Source organism: Mustela nivalis (assembly GCF_964662115.1).
Source record: "Mustela nivalis genome assembly, chromosome: 16".
NCBI lineage: Eukaryota > Metazoa > Chordata > Mammalia > Carnivora > Mustelidae > Mustela > Mustela nivalis.
This window is the reverse complement of record NC_139035.1, coordinates 42,791,482-42,809,651: the sequence shown is the minus strand read 5'-3', so window position 1 is coordinate 42,809,651 and position 18,170 is coordinate 42,791,482. Positions and strand designations below refer to the sequence as shown.

At 50.6% G+C, this 18,170-nt stretch overlaps 1 protein-coding gene across 1 annotated transcript; it reads left to right on the top strand.

The window, feature by feature from the left end:
• Positions 1-12,013: 12,013 nt before the first annotated feature.
• On the top strand, positions 12,014-14,059 carry MYOG (myogenin; the record flags this gene model as incomplete). The annotated part of the gene is made up of 3 exons (XM_082702593.1): positions 12,014-12,499; positions 13,255-13,336; positions 13,938-14,059. The coding sequence occupies exons 1-3, from the start codon at positions 12,029-12,031 to the stop codon at positions 14,057-14,059; spliced, it is 675 nt and encodes a 224-aa protein (XP_082558719.1). The 5' UTR covers positions 12,014-12,028.
• Positions 14,060-18,170: the final 4,111 nt, after the last annotated feature.

The window sequence follows — 18,170 nt, the reverse complement described above, 5'->3', positions numbered from 1 at the left end:
ACTGAAGAGGATTGTGAGGACGGGCCTGGGGATAGACAAACAGAAGAGAAGGTCAGAGAAGAGCAGGGCAGCCCAGCCAGGAAGCCAAGCACCGATTTCTTGAGATCCTTCTAGAGGGCTCGAGCAGGGGGTGACAAAAATGCCAAAGCTGGAAGGAACCTTCCAGAACACTGAATCCAATCCCCTTGTTTGAAAGATCAGGAAACTGAGGTCGCTAGAGAAGTCAGCATAGGACAGTGGAAAGAAACTCTGGAGTCAGAGATGGGAACTCATCATTTATAAGCTGCGTGATTTGATTCAGCTTCCTTAATTTCTCTGAGTCTCAGGTTTCCCCTTGTAAAACGGGGACTCTGTCTTCACTCCACATACTTGTGAGGAATGAGTGAGGTAATGTACTAGGACCAGTTAGCACTGTGGCCAGAACAAGGTAGAGACGCAGCAAATATCAGCTTCCATTTCTCTAGGCCATGGAGGAGTTAGCCACAGAGCTAGGAATCAAATATGGATGTCCTGACTCTCAACCCAGTGAAACACCATATTCCTATCTCAGCTACAGAAAAGAGTCAAAGACAAGACATGCTTACGATGTGCCCTGAAGGGGGGAGGGTGAAGTGATGTTAGAAGGGATTTTCTCATGGCCGAAGCATGGGAATGCATTACCAAGGGTTCCATTTTGGGAGCTCATTTAAGTGTGTGCCTTGCATGGATTAAAGGCTGGGAGTGAGCTAAATGTCATCTCAATGACCTGTTCAGCCCACAGATGTTAGAATTCAGCTTACCAGAAGCATAGCTGGTTACACCACTCCCCGAGCCTTGCCCCCAAAGAAAGGAACAAATATTCATTCATTCAAAAAACATTTATTGAGTATATGATGGGCCGGAAGAAACAGGTTTTCTAAAGAGCATTTCGTCTGTGATTAAAACAGTTTCCAAGATATTAAATGAATAAAAGGTCGCACAACTAGCAAGCAGCAAAGCCGGATTCAGTGTCATCTCAGGCCGTTCTTTACCACATGCCATCCACACCTCCCGTCTTCTGATGGAGAGAGAGGAATAAGGTTGTGCCGAGGGTTGATGACTTCAGTGGTGAACGTGGACAGAAGGTCTTGGGACAACTCCTAGTTGGCCCCTTCCTGAGGACAGAGGTAGCCCTTGGGAGCTATCTTGTGACATCATTCCAAGAGCTGCCCTACTCTCTCTGGGGGCCACCCTGCCCTGGGTAGGAATCTGTCTACATGGTTCCCTCAACAGGACCCCTTCATGCACCATCCTTACCTCCTGGGAGCTCCCCTAGGCCTGCCACATTCACGTCCCTGTCCTGAGAACAGAGGGGCAGGCAAAGAAGGGTCTGTGGACACAGACACAGTTCCTATTTAATGGTAGAGACACATGTTGTGTCCTTGGGGAGTCCTCTGCTCGTTAGAGAAGATGGAGCCCCTCTCCCCAGAGGGCTCCCAAGATGATAGAGTGATAGAAAAAAACACTACAGCTGCTCTCAGGTAGCTCCCAGTCCGATGGAGGAGACAAGGACAGAAGGCAGGTTCAATAAAAATAATGAAGCTAAGTTAATTGAGTAGACACTAAGTGCCAAGTGCTTTATGAATATGAACCCATTTAATCTATACAAAAATTCCATGAAAAGGTCCTATTTTTATCCTTATTAAAAGAATTAAAAAGTAGAGGCACAGAGAGGTCAAGTCATTTATATAAGGTCACAAAGCTCAAAAGTGACAATGCCAGGACTATAAGCCAGGCAGTCTGGCTCAAGGGTCTCTCAAGTAAAAAACCAAGAAAAAATAAGCCACTGAGCAGTGCTGGACAGTCTAAGGATACTTTGATTACCGTGGATTCCAGGCGACTAGACACAGTGGGTCTGGTCTGAGAAAGCTATCTGAGGAGCAGTGTCTGAGAGCTTGCTTGGAACGGAAGACCTGGGGATAAGGTTCCAGAAAGGTCTGAAGCAGAGAGCAGGCTCACTGAGATCAGGATGGGGGAACCAGGCTGGGGGAGCCAAGATGGGGGCAGTAGAAGTAGGATCCCTGGAGGAGAAAGATCAAGAGCACTTGGAAAGAGATTGGATGGAGCATCTGCACAAGGCCAGTGAGCCTGCCATGGAGAGAGCTGGCTGGGGACGGGAGCCCCAGAGCTGAGAGGAATTTTTGGGTGGGGAAGAGCACGAAGAAACCTCCATTGTGAAACTTTCCATAGGGAATGTTCTTGAGCACTGAGCCTGGAGGTGACTCTGGGGATGGACAGCTGAAGAGGAGGCAAGCATCCTATCAACAGCTCAGCCACACACTCCTCCATCCCAGGCCGAACAGGGCTCTCCCAGCACAGAGGTCTCTGGGGCATCCATTTCAAATGGATGCCCGTCTCTAACTAGTTGACTGTTGAACAACATAACTGAGTGCAAGCTGGGCTTTGGCATGAGACGATCTCAGTTTCTGGCCCTGGCTTTACCATTTACCAGCTGCCTACCCTCTCTGGGCTCTGGATCCTCATTGGCAAAATGGTGACAAGAGTAATGATCTCATGGGGATTATTGTGAGGATTAAGTAAGACACAATTTATCTAGCAGCACAGGACTTGGCAGAAAGGGCTCAATAAGTAATGACTCAAGGGTTCTCTAAAAGTTTAATTTCCAAATATTGGGGGATTTTCGAGAAACTTCTGTAATTGGTTTCCAATTTAGCCACTGCAGTCAGAGCATATGCTATTTATTGTGGTATTTTTAAATCTATTGAGACTTTCAGTGGCCCAGCATATGACCTACCCTGGTCAGTGTTCCGTATGCCACGTACTGTTACAAACGTCAGTTGGCAAATCAATGGAATGAATGAAGACTTCTATCTCCATATTAATTTTACCTACTTGTTCTGTGAATTACTGAGAAAGGATTTTTGATATCTCTAATGAGGGCACCTGGGTGGCTCATGGGTTAACTACCCAATGCTTGATTTGAGCTCAGGTCTTGATCTCAGAGTTGTAAGTTTGGGCCACAAGCTGGGCTCCATGATGGACATGGAGCCTACTTTAAAAATAAAATGTTTTTAAAAATGAAATTTCTAACTGAAATTTGGGGTTTATCTAGTATTTCTTTCAGTTTTGTCATTTTTTGCTTTGTCTATTTTGAAGGTCTATTATTAGGTACATAGACATTCAAAAATTAATATGTCTTATTGATGCATTATTGACCCCTTCATCATGTAATGTTTCTCATTATCCCTAGCAATGTTGCTTGTCAGAAATCTGATTTTCCTGATACTAATACAGGCACTCCATATTTCTTTTTCAATTTTTTGAGATTTTTTACTTTAAGTAGTCTCTACACCCAACATGGGGCTCCAATTCACAACCCCAAAATCAAGGGTCACACGCTCCACTGACTGAGCCAGACAAGCATCCCAACATTTCTTGATCAGTGTTCCCATGGTATATATTTTTCCATCATTTTACTCTCAATTTATCTGTCTTTACATGTTAAGTTAATTTCATATAGACAGCCTATAGCTGGATATTGCTTTTTATCCAGTCCTACTAATTACATTTAATACAGTTAGAGATAAAGTTGGGGGTAAATCTACCATCTTGCAAATTGTTTTCAATTTGTCCCATCTGCTCTCTATTCCAGTTCATCTCTTTTCCTGTCTTCTTCTAGATTAACTGAATATTTTTTTAATATTCCCATGTATCTCTATTATTGGTTTATTAGCTATAGGTCTACAATTTATTTTTTAGAAGCTCCTCAAGTATTAACAATATGCATCTTTAACTTCTCACAGTCTAGCCTCGAATAATACTATACTACTTCACGTATAATTTAGAAACCTTAAAACAGTATAATTCTATTTCCCACCTCCCATTCTCTGTGCTACTGTTCTCATAATTCTATTCTTACATTACATATCCTATAGCACATGGTTACTATTTCTGTCTTAAATAGACAACTATCTTTTAAAGAAATTTTTAAATTTCTTGGGGGTGGAGTGTCATCCTTTTCATATTACTCACATGCTTAGCACTTCTGATTCTCTTCATTCCTTTCTGAAGATTCAAGTTTCCATCTTGTATCATCTTCCTTCTGCCTAAAGAGCTCCCTTTAACCCTTATTAGAGTGACTATCTCCTAGTGATAAATTCTGCCAGCTAGTCTCTGTCTGAAAAAGTCTTTACTTCACTTTCATTCTTGAGAGATATTTTTATTGGGCATAGAAGACTTGGTTTATAGTTTTTTCTTTCCTTAGCACTTTAAAGATGTTGTTCTGTTGTCTTCTGGCCTTTATAGTATCTGATGATAAGTCAATACTTTTTAAAAACTTGATTCTCTTATAGTGTGCCTCTTTTTCTCTGATTGCTTTTAAAATTTTCTCTTTACCACTGGTTTTTGGAAATTTGATTATGATGTGTCTTGGTGTAGATTTCTTTGTGTTTATGATTTTGGGGGATAAATGATTTTGATTTATGAGTTTATAGTCTTCATCCAATTTGGAAAATTTACAGCCATTATTTCTTTCAACATTTTTCTGCCCCTTTCTGGGACTTTAATTACCTGTATGTTAGTCTCCTTGATATTGTCCCATGGATCAGTGCAACTTTTTTTTATATATTATTTTTCTCTGTGTTTCATTTTGGATATTTCTATTGCTTTGTATTCAGATTCAGTGAACTTTTTTCTGCAACATCTAATTTGCTATTAATATGGAATTTATTGAAGGTTTGTGTTCTCCCCAATATTCAAATGTCAAAGCCCTTTGTGTGATGTATTTGGAGATGGGGCTTTGGAGAGGTAATTAGGTCATGAAGGTGAGTGCATTATCTGATGGGATTAGTAACCCTTATAAGAAGAAACACCAGGAGGCTTGATATCTCTCTGTATGTACACACATGCCCTGAAGAAAGACCATGTGAGCACACAGCAAGAAGGCAGCCATTTGCAAACTGGAAGAGAGCTCTCACCAGAACCCAACCATGCTGGCACCCTGACCTCAGACTTTCTGCCTCTAGAACTGTGAGAAAATAAATTTCTGCTGTTTAAGCCATCCTGTCTATGGTATTTTAGTATGGCAACGAAAGTAGACTAATATATAATCTTATCCTGTGAAATTGTAATTCCTTTTTGTATCTTCTAATTCTCTCTTATGTTCATGTTTCTCTTTAAATCCTTAAACATACTGAGCATATTTATAATAGCTCTTTTAATGGCCCTGCCTGCTAATTCTATCCTCCTTAGTATTTCTTTAAAAAAAAAAAAAAGAAGAAGAAGAAGATTTATTTACTTATTTGAGAGAGAGAGCACCTAAGCACACACACCGTGCTTATGAGAGGCAAAGGGAGGGAATCTTCAAGCAGACTCCGTGCTGAGTGAGGAGCCCAACCTGGGGCTCCATCCCACGACCCTGATCATGACCTGAGCCAAAATCAGGAGTCAGACACTCCACTGACTGAGCCACCCCTGTGCCCCCCTATCTTCCCTATCATTTTTTTAAAGATTTTATTTATTTATGTGACAGACAGAGATCACAAGTAGGCAGAGAGGCAGGCAGAGACAGAGAGAGGGGGAAACAGGCTCCCTGATGAGCAGAGAGCCATATGCGGGACTCTATCCCAAGATCCTGAGACCATGACCCAAGCCAAAGGCAGAGGCTTTAACCCGCTGAGCCACCCAGGCACCCCTTCCCTATCATTTCTTAATCCATTTCAATTGACTCGTTTTTCTCTGCAGGTCACAGTGAAACAAAACCTTTAGAGAAGATAAGGGCTGATAGGATCGAGGGCACAGGGAGAGTTCCCAAGCTTCTGCAGTTAACAGGTGGCAAAACTATTTGCTGTTGGCAGGGAAAACAAAAGTCATCACTTCCATCTTAAAGATAGAAAAAGAAAGCCCAGGGCAAGAAAGGGACTTGCCTCAAACCACACAGCTTGGGACTTGGCAGAAGAGATCCTATCCCCCACAGCCGGCCACCTGACTTTCTATCCCAGAAGGCTCCCTTTGTCTCAGTCTAGAGGCTGGGCCACGCCTGCAGAAACCGAGGAAAAGCTGGAGGTCTGAGTTCCACAGAGGGGAATGCAGGGAGGGTCTTCCAGCACATTCTGGAAAGGGGTGGCTGTTGGGAGAGGTATTGGGGAGGAGAAGACAGAGCCAGGAGAAAAGCAAAGGCATCTCCACCCAGGCAGCAGCTGCTCCCAAATATGTCACAACTTGTCAAAGAGGCAGAAATAGAAGCTGTCCATGGAGTGGAAGGGGGTGGGGCAGCTCTGAACCCACAGGGAGGGCAGAATGTGGGGGAGTATTAGGGCATTAGAAGGGAAGGGGGCTAGGTGGGGGGGGGGGCTCAGTCTGGGGGCAAGTATGACAGATACATGCCAGCCAGTTCGAGGGAGACTGAAATGAGTCCCGAGAACCCTCTGGTTGCCTTTCAGGGAAACTGAGTTTGGGAGTAGAAGTGGAGATGGGAAAAGGACAAAAAAATCCAAGGAAACCTGTCCTCTCTCACCCTACAAGTCCATTCTCCTGGGCCAGGCTCGGTTCAAACCACTATCCAAACAGTCCCACGCTGACCCTATGAGTACTTCCTCCAGACCCACAGGCTGAGTCAGAAAAAGAATGTTACCTCTGAAGGGGCCATTTGAACCATTCAGATCAGCATCTTGATTTACAAACAGGGAAACTGAGAACCCGAGAGGAGAACTGGCAGCAACGTGCCCTGCCTCCTTATCCACGGTTCCTCCTTCCACTTGCCCTCAACTTCCCCACAGTATTTGTCTCCATCCGGAGCTGAAGGCCCACCTCACACAGGAACAAGGAATACTCATAAGAAATCCTCACCCCCATTGTCAAAGGCCCCCAGGTTCACCCAGCGACACACTGTGCTGAAACCCGGTGTGGTTATTTTTAAACCTAGCTCTGTGCTTTGTGTCCACCAATCACCACCCCCAGCCCCCCCCCCCCACCCCGTCCCTGGGGACCCATTCCCTTCCGCCTCCAGGCCCACACCTCCCCCCACCCCAAGGCCAGAGATTCTTGATAAATGAGCCTGGCCCTGAGCTCCAGATTCCAGGCAGGGACGGATTTCCCAGTGGTTATCTGATGCTCAGTCCTCAATGGAAACAATGTGCGGCCTCCGGAGGCCTAGGGCCCCCCCCTGCTCCTCACCTCTCAGCTGGGGCGCCCATCTGCCTCTAGACCTCTCCTCCTGTCTCAAGCCCCCAGCCTTCCTTTGGGCTCCCCAGCCTAGTGCCTTTCACTCCCTTCACCTGTCTTCATCTCTCCACGTCTCCCTGACTCTCCATTCCAAGCCTGGGGCCACTCCAGTCCCCTCTCTGACTGCCACCTGGAAATCATGTACTCACATGAAGTATGTTCCTTACCTGTCAGCCTCAGGGAGGGAGAGGAAACACCTGGATTCAGCCCCAAGGCCTAAAATCGGGCCGTCCAAGAGCCGACACCCTTCAGACTTCTGATACTGGTGCTCTGTGCACCCTTGGACAAGTCTGATCCAACCTCTGGGCCTCAGTTTCCAGCTTGTAGAAGGAAGAAGGTGAACCAGCTAATCCTTCAGCTACCTCCCAGCTCTGACATTCTATGATTCTGTGATGGGTTCTCACCCTGCCATGAGGCTACTGCTCCCCAAATAATCAAGCTGATTTGTATGCCACATTCATGCATCTAGGTCCTTGAAATGTACATACATTCCTGCCACCCAACCCCCACCCAGTTCTCATCCATAACATCCAGAGACCCAGGCGAAGAAAACAAAAAATGAGGTCTGTTTGGAGAAGCCTGAAGCCCCCACCCTTTCCAGACTCTTCTTTTTGCTTCTCTATTGCCAGGCACTTGAGACTCCAGAATGGAAAACTTGCTTTGATGTTGGCCAAGCAACATGGAAGCCCAGGTCAGCCCACCTGTGAGGTCGGCAGGGACTGGAAGGGGCTAGGAATCAGAGAGTAGAACTAGGAGTGTAGCAGAGGGGGAAGGAAGGATCCGCCAGGCAGGGGAAGGGGATTTCTGGGCATTTGGAAACCCAACCACTCCCATGCAGATGAGATCAGTCCAGCATGCAAACAGACAGAATTGAGTTGAGACAGACAGTGTGGGGGCACAAACAGCTTAGCCCTGGAGCCCCAGCCAGGGATAAGGGCTTCTTCTGGAGGGAGCGGGTTGGATGGAGGAGGCTACGGTCGGGGCAGGGGGCCCTGTGTGCCCAAGCCAGCAGGGGTGGGGATTAGGGCCTGACGCCCTGCTGTCAGGTTAGAGTGATGGATCACCGCTGGTGGCGGAGCACAAAGGCTGTTCTGTGCTTGGCACCAATGTGTTCCCATCCATCAGAGGGCAGCCTGCATGGGGTGGGTGAGTGTGCAGGGGAGGAAGGCCGAGCCCCGAGATGCGGCTGCTCCACAGCTCAGCTATGAAAGAGGAACAAGGTGGGAACCCCCACCAGGGTTTTGAGGTCAGAGATGCCTGGGCCACCCTAGCTTCTCAGTCCTAGGAGGGTCTGTGCCCCCCAGCTGGGCCCTGACATGGTCCTTGGGCCACTTACACGGGGCAGACAGACACAAACACATCTACAGACAGGGATTCACTGAAACCCAGGCACAGAAGACCACCCTAACCTTCCAGCCCTGCCCTCACCTTTGGTTAGAGACAAACATTACACACACAAGACCAAACTCACACCTGAACCTAGGAGTGGCCACTGAGCCTGTTTCCCGCTCCCACCCAGGTGCAGCCCCAGCCCCAGGGAATGACGCAGAGTGGGCTCCTAGGAAACCGGGTTCAGCTGAGAAAGGGGGGTAGTTCATAAACTCTTTCTCTGGATTATAGCATAGCACTTTTCCAAACTACTCTTCCGCCAGCAAACATGGCCCACTCTGGTTAGAGAACTTCGTGTACCCATGTCCCTTACTCCACTGTGACTAGGCTGCAGGCACAAAGACCACATCTTATTCACATCAGTGACCCCAACACGCAGCACAAGGTGTGCGATACATATTTCTTGATTGAAAGAGTGAGTGAGTAAATAAATACACACCTGGGATGGAGCCCGGTTTTCCCTCCCTGACTCCTGCTCTTCTGGTCCCCTGGAGGCGGTGACAGCCAGGGTAATAGCCTGGGAGAGAGGTCAGGAATGGAGAGGACAAAGCAAGGAAAGGGTCTGATACTTATTGGGTGTTTCCATGTTCCATGTTCATTGCTACGATGACCATTCCCCTCTCACACATATGCCTGCACACGCACAACACCCCTCTGCCAGCTGATCCCCACACCCTCTCCTGGTGGAAGCTATCTCCCCTCAACTTAGTGGGTTGCTCCGACCTTCAGCACCTCACTCCTGGATCTCTGCTACGGTTTTCTATGGGGTCTCTTTGTCTCAGCTTTCGAATCTGCCCATGTCCAGTTGGGCCCCCTCCCATCTATACAGACTCGTTGGATCGCCTACTTACCGGAACCCCGAGAGCCACGCAAACCCTCCACCCAGAGCTCCCTTCCCCTCCTCTCTTCTCTTCTAAATCCCACCTGTTCTCCAAGAGCCAGCCCAACACTCTCCTCCTCCTCAAGCCTTCCACAGAGAGCAGACTTTGGTGATTTTGACTTTCCATAAACTCCTGAAACGCTAGTTGGTGAGCCCACTCCTTTGCGATCGATCACGGCCCCCATGTTTCCTGCTGCATTAAAATAGCGCTCTTACATTACAATCTAACATTCACACTTGAGTGTCCGTGCTCGCCAAATAGATAGTAAGATCCTGGAAATCAGAACAAGCCCAGCTTTCCTGCTTCCATTTTTAGAGGATGTGAACACACTGTTTAGGGGCAAGGCAGACTGCATCCCAAAAGGACCAAAGGATGCAATTTTTTGGTTTCCATAGTAACTTCCACATCACTTCTTTCCTCAGGGCTCATAGGACTGGGGTGTAAACTGAGGCAAGGTTTTTCTTTTTTCTTTGCTTGGCGGGATGTGTTTTAGAAATAGCACTTCTTCTTCAGCCCAGCTGGTCAAAGCAGAGTCAAAGCAGGGTTTAGAACCCAAAGCACCCCCAGCTCCGACTTCTGTCACATTGGAAAGACCCAGAACCCAGTGAAGACCTCACTGCTTCCCTCAACATGCTTAGGGTTTTTTTTTTTTTATTGCCCCACCTCCTCATTTCTGTTCCCTACCCCAAACAGACACCAGCCGGAAAGCCAGCTCCTTCAAGCTCCATGCAGGGGCTCACCTCCCCTAAGAAGTCCTCTCTGAGGGGCACCTGGGTGGCTCAGTGGGTTAAAGCCTCTGCCTTCGGCTCAGGTCGTGATCCCAGCATCCTGGGATGGAGCCCCGCATCGGGCTCTCTGCTCAGCGGGGAGCCTGCATCCCCCTCTCTCTCTGCCTGCCTCTCTGCCTACTTGTGATCTCTGTCTGTCAAATAAATAAAATTAAAATCTTTAAGAAGTCCTCTCTGAGTCCCCAGCACCATTATTCCACCTCTTATCATCCTTGTCACCGTTTGGAACTTATAACATCAATCTCAAATATCAAGTGGAGGAGGGACCAGACTTAGTCCACTGGTTCCCAGAGAAGAAAACAGGACCAAAGGATAAAAAAGGGAGCACATCACAGCACAATCCAAAATCCAGAAGGCCTCCCCATGGCCAGAGCTGCACATCAGTGGAACAGGCTGCCTCGTGAGCCACAGCTGGACAATGGCCACCTGTGAGGGGGATTCAGACATCACAGGATGGCGAGAACTAGTTAACCATCAGGGTCTACTAATGCTAAGGTCCTAGAGGTCAGAGACCCTGCCTGGAGCATCCCTGTAATTCTTCAGCCCTAAGATTGTACTTGTCCACTGGTCTCTCAGGCGAGCCCACAGTCTTGGGAGGATTGGTCCTCTCAGACCCCAAACCCTCTGCTGAGAGGTAACCACGGACTGAGAAGCCTAAAGATGGAGTAGTCCCTCTTCCCCCTGACATTTGAGACCTACACGTTACGTGTAAAACTAATGGCTTAGATGAGAAGATGCAGAACCACGCCAGGTGGTCAAGGAGAGGCGAGATTCAAAGTGAGTCCGGCGGGCTCTGCTTTCTCCCCCTCCCACCCACCCATACCAAGCAGTCAGGAAAGGCTGGCCATGGGGCAGGAAACAGAGTTGAAGAGGCAACACAGAAGGGCAGAGAGATGATCGGGAGGGAGAGAAGGAGGAGACAGAGGGTTTCCTAGATCTTGACCTTGCTCCTTTGGGAAAGGTGGCATGGGGTAAGCCTGTAAGTCCTCATTCTTGCTCTGCCCCTGACCAGCTGTGTTAAAGGGAAGACTTCTACTGACTCCTGCCAAAAAGATCAAAAAATTCTCCTTGCCTCCACTTCCCTGTTACTGGAGACCTATGAGATACAAGACGTCCAGGCTGCTTTAGAAAGCCAGGAGCTGAAGTCATTTTCCTCTCCAGGTACCTTCTTACCCCTGGACGTGGAGCCCCCATACACACCCTGAATTCAAAGCAGTCTCATGCTTCCGTCGGACGGGGGCTGGCTGAGGTGCTGTCAGGAAGCAGGGGGACGGACACCTTGACTTCTTCAGGCCCTTTCCAGCCTGAACCCTGCCCTTCCTTGTTCCCTTCCCCCCCCCCCCCCGCCGGCTCTCCCCCACCCCCATCGCACTTCTCCAAGGAGAAACCAGGCAGGCCGCCCAGCTAGGAGTAATTGAAAGGAGCAGATGAGAGAATGTGTGTCCTCCCCCACCTCCCCTGCCCCACAGGGGCTGCTGAGAAATGAAAACTAATCAAATTACACCGACGGCCTCCCTCCCCGTGCACAGGAGCCGGCCCAGGCTGGGGCAGGAGGCTGGGTGGGGTGGGGCTGCGGGGAGAGGGAAGGGGAGTCGCATCTAATCCACTGTAAACGTCTTGATGTGCAGCAACAGCTTAGGGGGGGCTCAGGTTTCTGCGGCGTTGGCTATATTTATCTCTGGTTCCATGCCAGCGGGGAGGGTTTAAATGGCACCCAGCAGTTGGCGTGAGGGGCTGCAGGAGCTTGGGGAACGAGTCTTTTCCGACCCCATGGAGCTGTATGAGACCTCCCCCTACTTCTACCAGGAGCCCCACTTCTATGACGGGGAGAACTACCTGCCTGTCCACCTCCAGGCCTTCGAGCCGCCGGGCTACGAGCGGGCCGAGCTCAGCCTGAGCCCCGAAGCGCGAGGGCCCCTCGAGGACAAGGGCCTGGGGACCCCCGAGCACTGCCTGGGCCAGTGCCTGCCGTGGGCGTGCAAGGTGTGTAAGAGGAAGTCGGTGTCGGTGGACCGGCGGCGCGCGGCCACGCTGAGGGAGAAGCGCAGGCTCAAGAAGGTGAACGAGGCGTTCGAGGCTCTGAAAAGGAGCACCTTGCCCAACCCCAGCCAGCGGCTGCCCAAGGTGGAGATCCTGCGCAGTGCCATCCAGTACATCGAGCGCCTGCAGGCCCTGCTCAGCTCCCTCCACCAGGAAGAGCGGGACCTCCGCTACCGGGCTGGCGGCGGGCCCCAGCCAGGGGTAAGTGGCTGTCCCACCCCGGCTGCCCCGGCGGGGCAGGGGGCACAGGAGACCCTGGACAGCATCATGACCCTTGGGGGGGGGGTGCTCAGTCGGAGGGTGGGAGCAGGTGACAGGTGGGATCTTATGGGCCGGTTCCTTCGTCAGAACGGGGCTGTCCAACTGACCTCTGGTGTCCCTTTGTCCTTTCCGGCCAGGCTAAAGGCAGTGGGTAGAAGCAGATGTGGAAGGGGGTGGCAGAGGACTGAAGAAGGGGATCCAAAAGCAAGTCCAGAGTCAGCCTGGGTGGGAGCAAGGGTTCATCACGGTGCCTGGGGTTGGGGTCTGAAAGGCACAGCTAAGGACCCCTTTGTACCCCCACCCCACGCCATCCTGGGTATGTGGCTGAGTGGAGAGAACACCTACCCAGTGGCTTTCCCAGAGCCCCAGCCTACCCGCACCTGCTTCCTCCATCCTTATCCTAGGGTCAGGAAAACCTGGGACCCCTTTAGGCTGGGTGTCCTGTGAGGATGGACTCACCACCCTGGATGGAGGCCAGGAAAGGCCTGGAAGCAGGGGCTCTGTGGTCAGGCAGGAGCATGAAAGTTGCTGCCTATGAAAATCCTGAGGCTGGGGGCTGCCCTGGGCTGGAGCGCTCCAGCCTGTGGCCCACTGTCCAGCCCCACAATGGGAGCTTTCACCCCGTGGAACTGGACAGAAAGACATCACCAAAAATGGCCCATGCTCTGACCTTGGGCCTTCGCCCTGTCTTGCAGGTGCCCAGCGAATGCAGCTCCCACAGCGCCTCCTGCAGTCCAGAGTGGGGCAGCACCTTGGAGTTTGGCCCCAACACAGCAGGTAAGTGAGACCCTCCAAACCTTGGCTCAACCCCATCAGCCTGTCTCTAGGCCCAGTTGTCTGCTCCAGTCCTCTTCCCTTGGTGTCTCCAGGGAACGGCTGAACCCAGGGTCCCAAACGGTGGGCCGGAAGGCCCTATGTCTCCTTGAGATCTTGACCAGCTAAGGACTGGTCTAGGCCTCCTGCAGCTCCCCAGCCCATGCCTGGGGCCTGACCTGCTCCATGGAGAGGAGAATGTCCCTGCCTCAGGGGTCCCTGGGAATCGCTGAGTCAGTCCTGCACAACGGGGCCAGCACAAGGCAGTTCCAGTCTCCCAGGAGACGCCGTCCTGGCCCCACCATAGAGTAGCTGCTTTCAAATTCTAACCCAACTAGGGGAGTTCAGAGAGGAGGCATATGTGTTCAGTGTACACACACACACAGATACACACAAGCGGGCGCGGAGCGCTGGGAAAGGCATGGGCTGGGGAGTAGGATTCTTGAGTTTTGCTCACCCATCTGTCCGGGAAAACCTGCGCCACCCCCAAAGAGCTCAGTCCCTGTCCTGGATCTCGACACCCCCTTCATCACCCAGGTAACATCCTCCCTGCTTCTCCGTACAGATCACCTGCTCACAGCAGATCCTGCCGACGCCCACAACCTGCACTCGCTCACCTCCATTGTGGACAGCATCACAGTGGAAGACGTCTCTGTGGCCTTCCCGGATGAAACCATGCCTAACTGAGACCGTCTGCCAGGCCGGGTGTCCGTGGGAGCCCCCACGCTGGCCACAGATGCCACCGCTCCCGCAGCACGGGCTTCCTAAGCCAGGCTGTCCTGATGCCAGAAAGCCAGTCCCGGGGCTGCCGAATGCCAGAATGTCCCCTTCCTCATCCATATAAGGTTAACTCACCACCCAGAGAGGGAACGACTACTCTCCTGTAGCTGACCCCCTACAGCAAGGAGCATCCTGTTTCCGGGGAGATGAAGCAGGGGACCAGAGTGCCCCTCGTGTGTGCCCCATCTCAGGGGGCAAACTCAGGAGATTCCCTTTGTTCATAATGCCGCCAATTCCACCCCCTTGAGAGAAGAGGTTTGAGAGCCGGAGACAGTGTCCTGGCCAGCACGAGCTGTGTGCATCTCCTGTTCTTGTCTCTTCCCAATGCCAGTGGTTGGGCTGGGCCTGCCCTGAATCGAGAGAGAAGAAAGGGAGAGGAACAACCCTCTGTTCCCAAGTCCCTGGGGGGCCAAGCTTTTGCAGTGAATACTGGGAACCTTCCAGTGGTTTTATGTTTTGTGTTGTTTGTAAAGCTGCCATCTGACCAAGGTCTCCTGTGCACGAGCTGCCAGGGACAGGCAGGGAGGGGGGCAGGGGCTCTTGGGGTGATTTCTTAACTAAGCATCGTGTGGTTTTGACCTTGTTTTGTAACTTTTTTTTTTGCTAACTTATTTGGATTTCTTTTTTAAAAAATGAATAAAGACTGGGTGCTAGAAGAGCGTCTGTAATGATGGGGGCGTGCCCGCCCCTCCTGCCCCTGCCCCTCTTAGGTGCCTCCTAAGGACTGGATTTAGTGGGGCTTCAAAAGCAGCTGAGGCAACTGTCTTGCTGTGGTCACCAAGTCCTGGGAGCCCTGCTCCTGTTACCCCTATGAAGGAAGCTGGGTGTGGTGCACTAGCTGGGCAAAGACCAGATCCACAAACCACTCAAGGCCTGGAGGAAAGCCTGGCCTGTGTTCTGTGGCGGCTTCCTTATTCACGGACACGGCAACAATCTACGTGCTCCGCTTTCAAGCCCAGAGGGTCCCGTCCCTTCCAACTAATGACCATGCTCTATGCCCAGCGCTCATCCCACAGCCAGCAGGCAGAGTTGTGGAGAGGGAATTTGTGGGTTTCCCCTCCCTAATCCCTGCCTCCTCTCTGGTGTGACATTACCATGAGCCCTCCCAGAAAGTGGAAGGTGAATAAATCAGCCTGAGGGAGGTCAGACACTGCCACTTCCCTGCAGGCCAACCAGCATGTCCCCTCGCCACACCCTTCCATCCCTCCAAGCTGAAGAGGATCCTGGCCCCTGCCCACAGCTCAGAGGATGAAGGTGGTTCTGTGGGGGACAGGGCGGGGAGGTGCTCACAAGGAACAATCAGCGGAAGAGAAGCTGGGGTTCTCTTTGTGGGATGTTATCTTCCAACTACAGGCTGAAGGGAGAAGGTGGGTGGAGAATTGAGATTCTGGACAGAAATTACATAACGACTAGCTGGGGAGAGAGCAGAAGCTAGAATTTGAATGGACCATGAGCATCTACTAAAAATTTTATTAACTCCAACTGCTTTAGGCTAAATTTGTCTGATTTACTGCAAATTACAAGTTTCGGAATCATTACAGAAGTCTGGGGATTTGGAGCGTGATATATTCTAGTCCCCACTCAATTCTTCGGGGTCCCTGACAATGGGCTTTGCCCAGTTTGACCCCCCAGGCTCTGGGACCCATTCTGCACTTGCTCTGGGCTCAGCAGGGCCATCTCCCCCACATCTGCCCTCTCACCTTGCTCCTGAAAAGGGATGTCAACCCCCTGCTCCCAGAAGCTCTGCCTAAGGAAGAGAAGGGCAGAGCAGGCTCACAGACCAAGGTGAGGGTGCAGAAGGGAGCCCCGGGGCCCATTTGTTTCCAACCAGTCAAAGCTGGGCCTGCTGGGAGTCACAGACTGGCTTCATTGCCCCATCTGTGGGATCTTCTTGCGTTTGTGTCCCTGTGTTTATAATCTTACCTTCTCTGGAAGGGCTGAAGAGGAATACCTACAACATGTGCAGGACCCTCAGCATCCCCTGACTCACTGCCCTTGGAGACAAGGAAAGCCACAGGCCTGGGTGCAGCACCTTGGCTCTCGAATCTACACTCAATCCCTCACTACCCACTGAAAACGCTGAACTCCACATTCAAGGCGGTGGGGGTGGGGGGGGGCGGGGGGGTCTCCCTCAAGTTCATTTCCTCTGTCCCTTCTGCCTCCCAAGCTCCCAGGTGGATACAATCCCACCAGTCACCCTGCTTCTCACTGGGGGCCTAGGAGCAGCCAAGGACAAGCGTACTCGTCTCTGCTACACAGCTGACAGGCTCTGGAGTGGCTGGATATATTTTTTTAAGCTTATTCTTCTTCACTTATCACATCAATTGGAAACTGAGGCTCTTATCCCTAGCCTGATAAAAATGAAGAGTCCTCAGCAATGGCCATCAGGGTCAACATTCCCGACCACTGTTAGCGGTGGCCATGGTCTACCTATTTCTTCTTTGGTCTTTAAGTCCTTAAGCCTCCCACCAGAGCAACAAGGTGCTGGGATCTCACAGGTGTGAACAGCAAACTTTGCAAACAGAAGCTCAACCTCAGCCATTATTTGCACAGAATACACAACTGTCATCAACGCGCTGAGCCTTTCCCGGGCTAGATGCTTAGCCTTCCCAATTAAATTACAGATAAGACTCCAATTAATGAATAATGAGTGGTAGTTCTTTAGGGAAATTAGCTTAAATCCAGTCTCCAGTGGAAGTACCTGCAATGAATCAAACCCGGTTAATCAAATGTTACCTAATAATGGACTTCAGGGAATCCTCTAGAACGTAAAGATAAGAATTACTCAAGAATTGGCGTACTGGTTGTCTGTGTGTAAACAGGGACTTCTCAGAGTGTTTAGCTAATTAGCATGAACTGCAGAATGCTTCCAGGACTAGCTGTTGTTTCCAATACTATGGGTGGCTTAGGTTTCCAACTTCTCAGTCATCTATCTGGCAAACTGGAAAACCTTTTCAGTGCTGCCGGTGTAGTAGCTGGTTGGACCAGCTGGAGAGGGAGGTGGAGGGGGACAATGGAGGGCAAGAGAGGAGCCCTCTCAAATCAGGTGTCTCTTTCATGAATAAACCGTATCACCAACATGCCCCATCCCCCTATCACCAACATGTCCTATCCCTTGGACTTGTCTGACTTCCTGGCTTCTGGACTCCAGGCTGGAGCTGGGATGCCTGGTGGTACACCAGAGCTGAAGAAGGACTGAAGCTTCCAGGTTCAGCTGGAGTCTTGGCTAAGGACCCACAGCCCAGGCGTGGGTGGGAACCCCCAATCTCCACCCCACGACAACAGTGGCTGTGCCTCACCCCCCAGCCACAGGCAACCACTAGACCCAGGCTCTTGGCCTCTCGCTCTGCTTGGAGCATTCCTAAGGAAGGCAAAGGAAAGTGTTCTAAGATGGAAACCTAGAATCTTCTTTCTTTTCTACAAATATTGACAGAAAGTTCAGCGTGTCTACAACTAAACCTACATTTCCCCACATGCTTGCTCCTTCTACCTTCCCCATCCCAGTGGATCCAACACTGGGAAATAGTTTTCAGTCCAAAAAAAGTTGTTCCGATTCTTTCGGATCTTATCCTGCAGCCAGCTGGTCACCAAGGCTGGTCAGTTCTACCTTTGGTCATGGAGTGGTTGGGAAGGGAACCCCCAGAGGCTTGCAGGCACTAGGCCAGCATATTCCCTCCTCTGGGTGCCCTCCCTGGGTCACAGGTTGCCTTGTCTGGCTCCCATCCTGTCCCCTGTGCCTACGGACTCTGCCACCCTGTGCCATCGGTGTCTGGAATAGTGATAGCCTTGGGAAGGATACGGTGTTTTACACTGCTCTGAAGTGTAATTTAGGTGAGCAGAAGAAACACAGTCCAAAGAAGACCATAGAAGCCAAGTGACACATGAGTGTGGGTTTGGGAAAGGGAGCTGGAGGAGGCTGAGCCAAGGGACAGAGGCTTGAGCTCACTTAAAACAGAAGCAAAGAAAAGAGAGAGAGAGAAGCAAATAACACTTGGTAGGCAGTCCTGGCTTTAAGTCA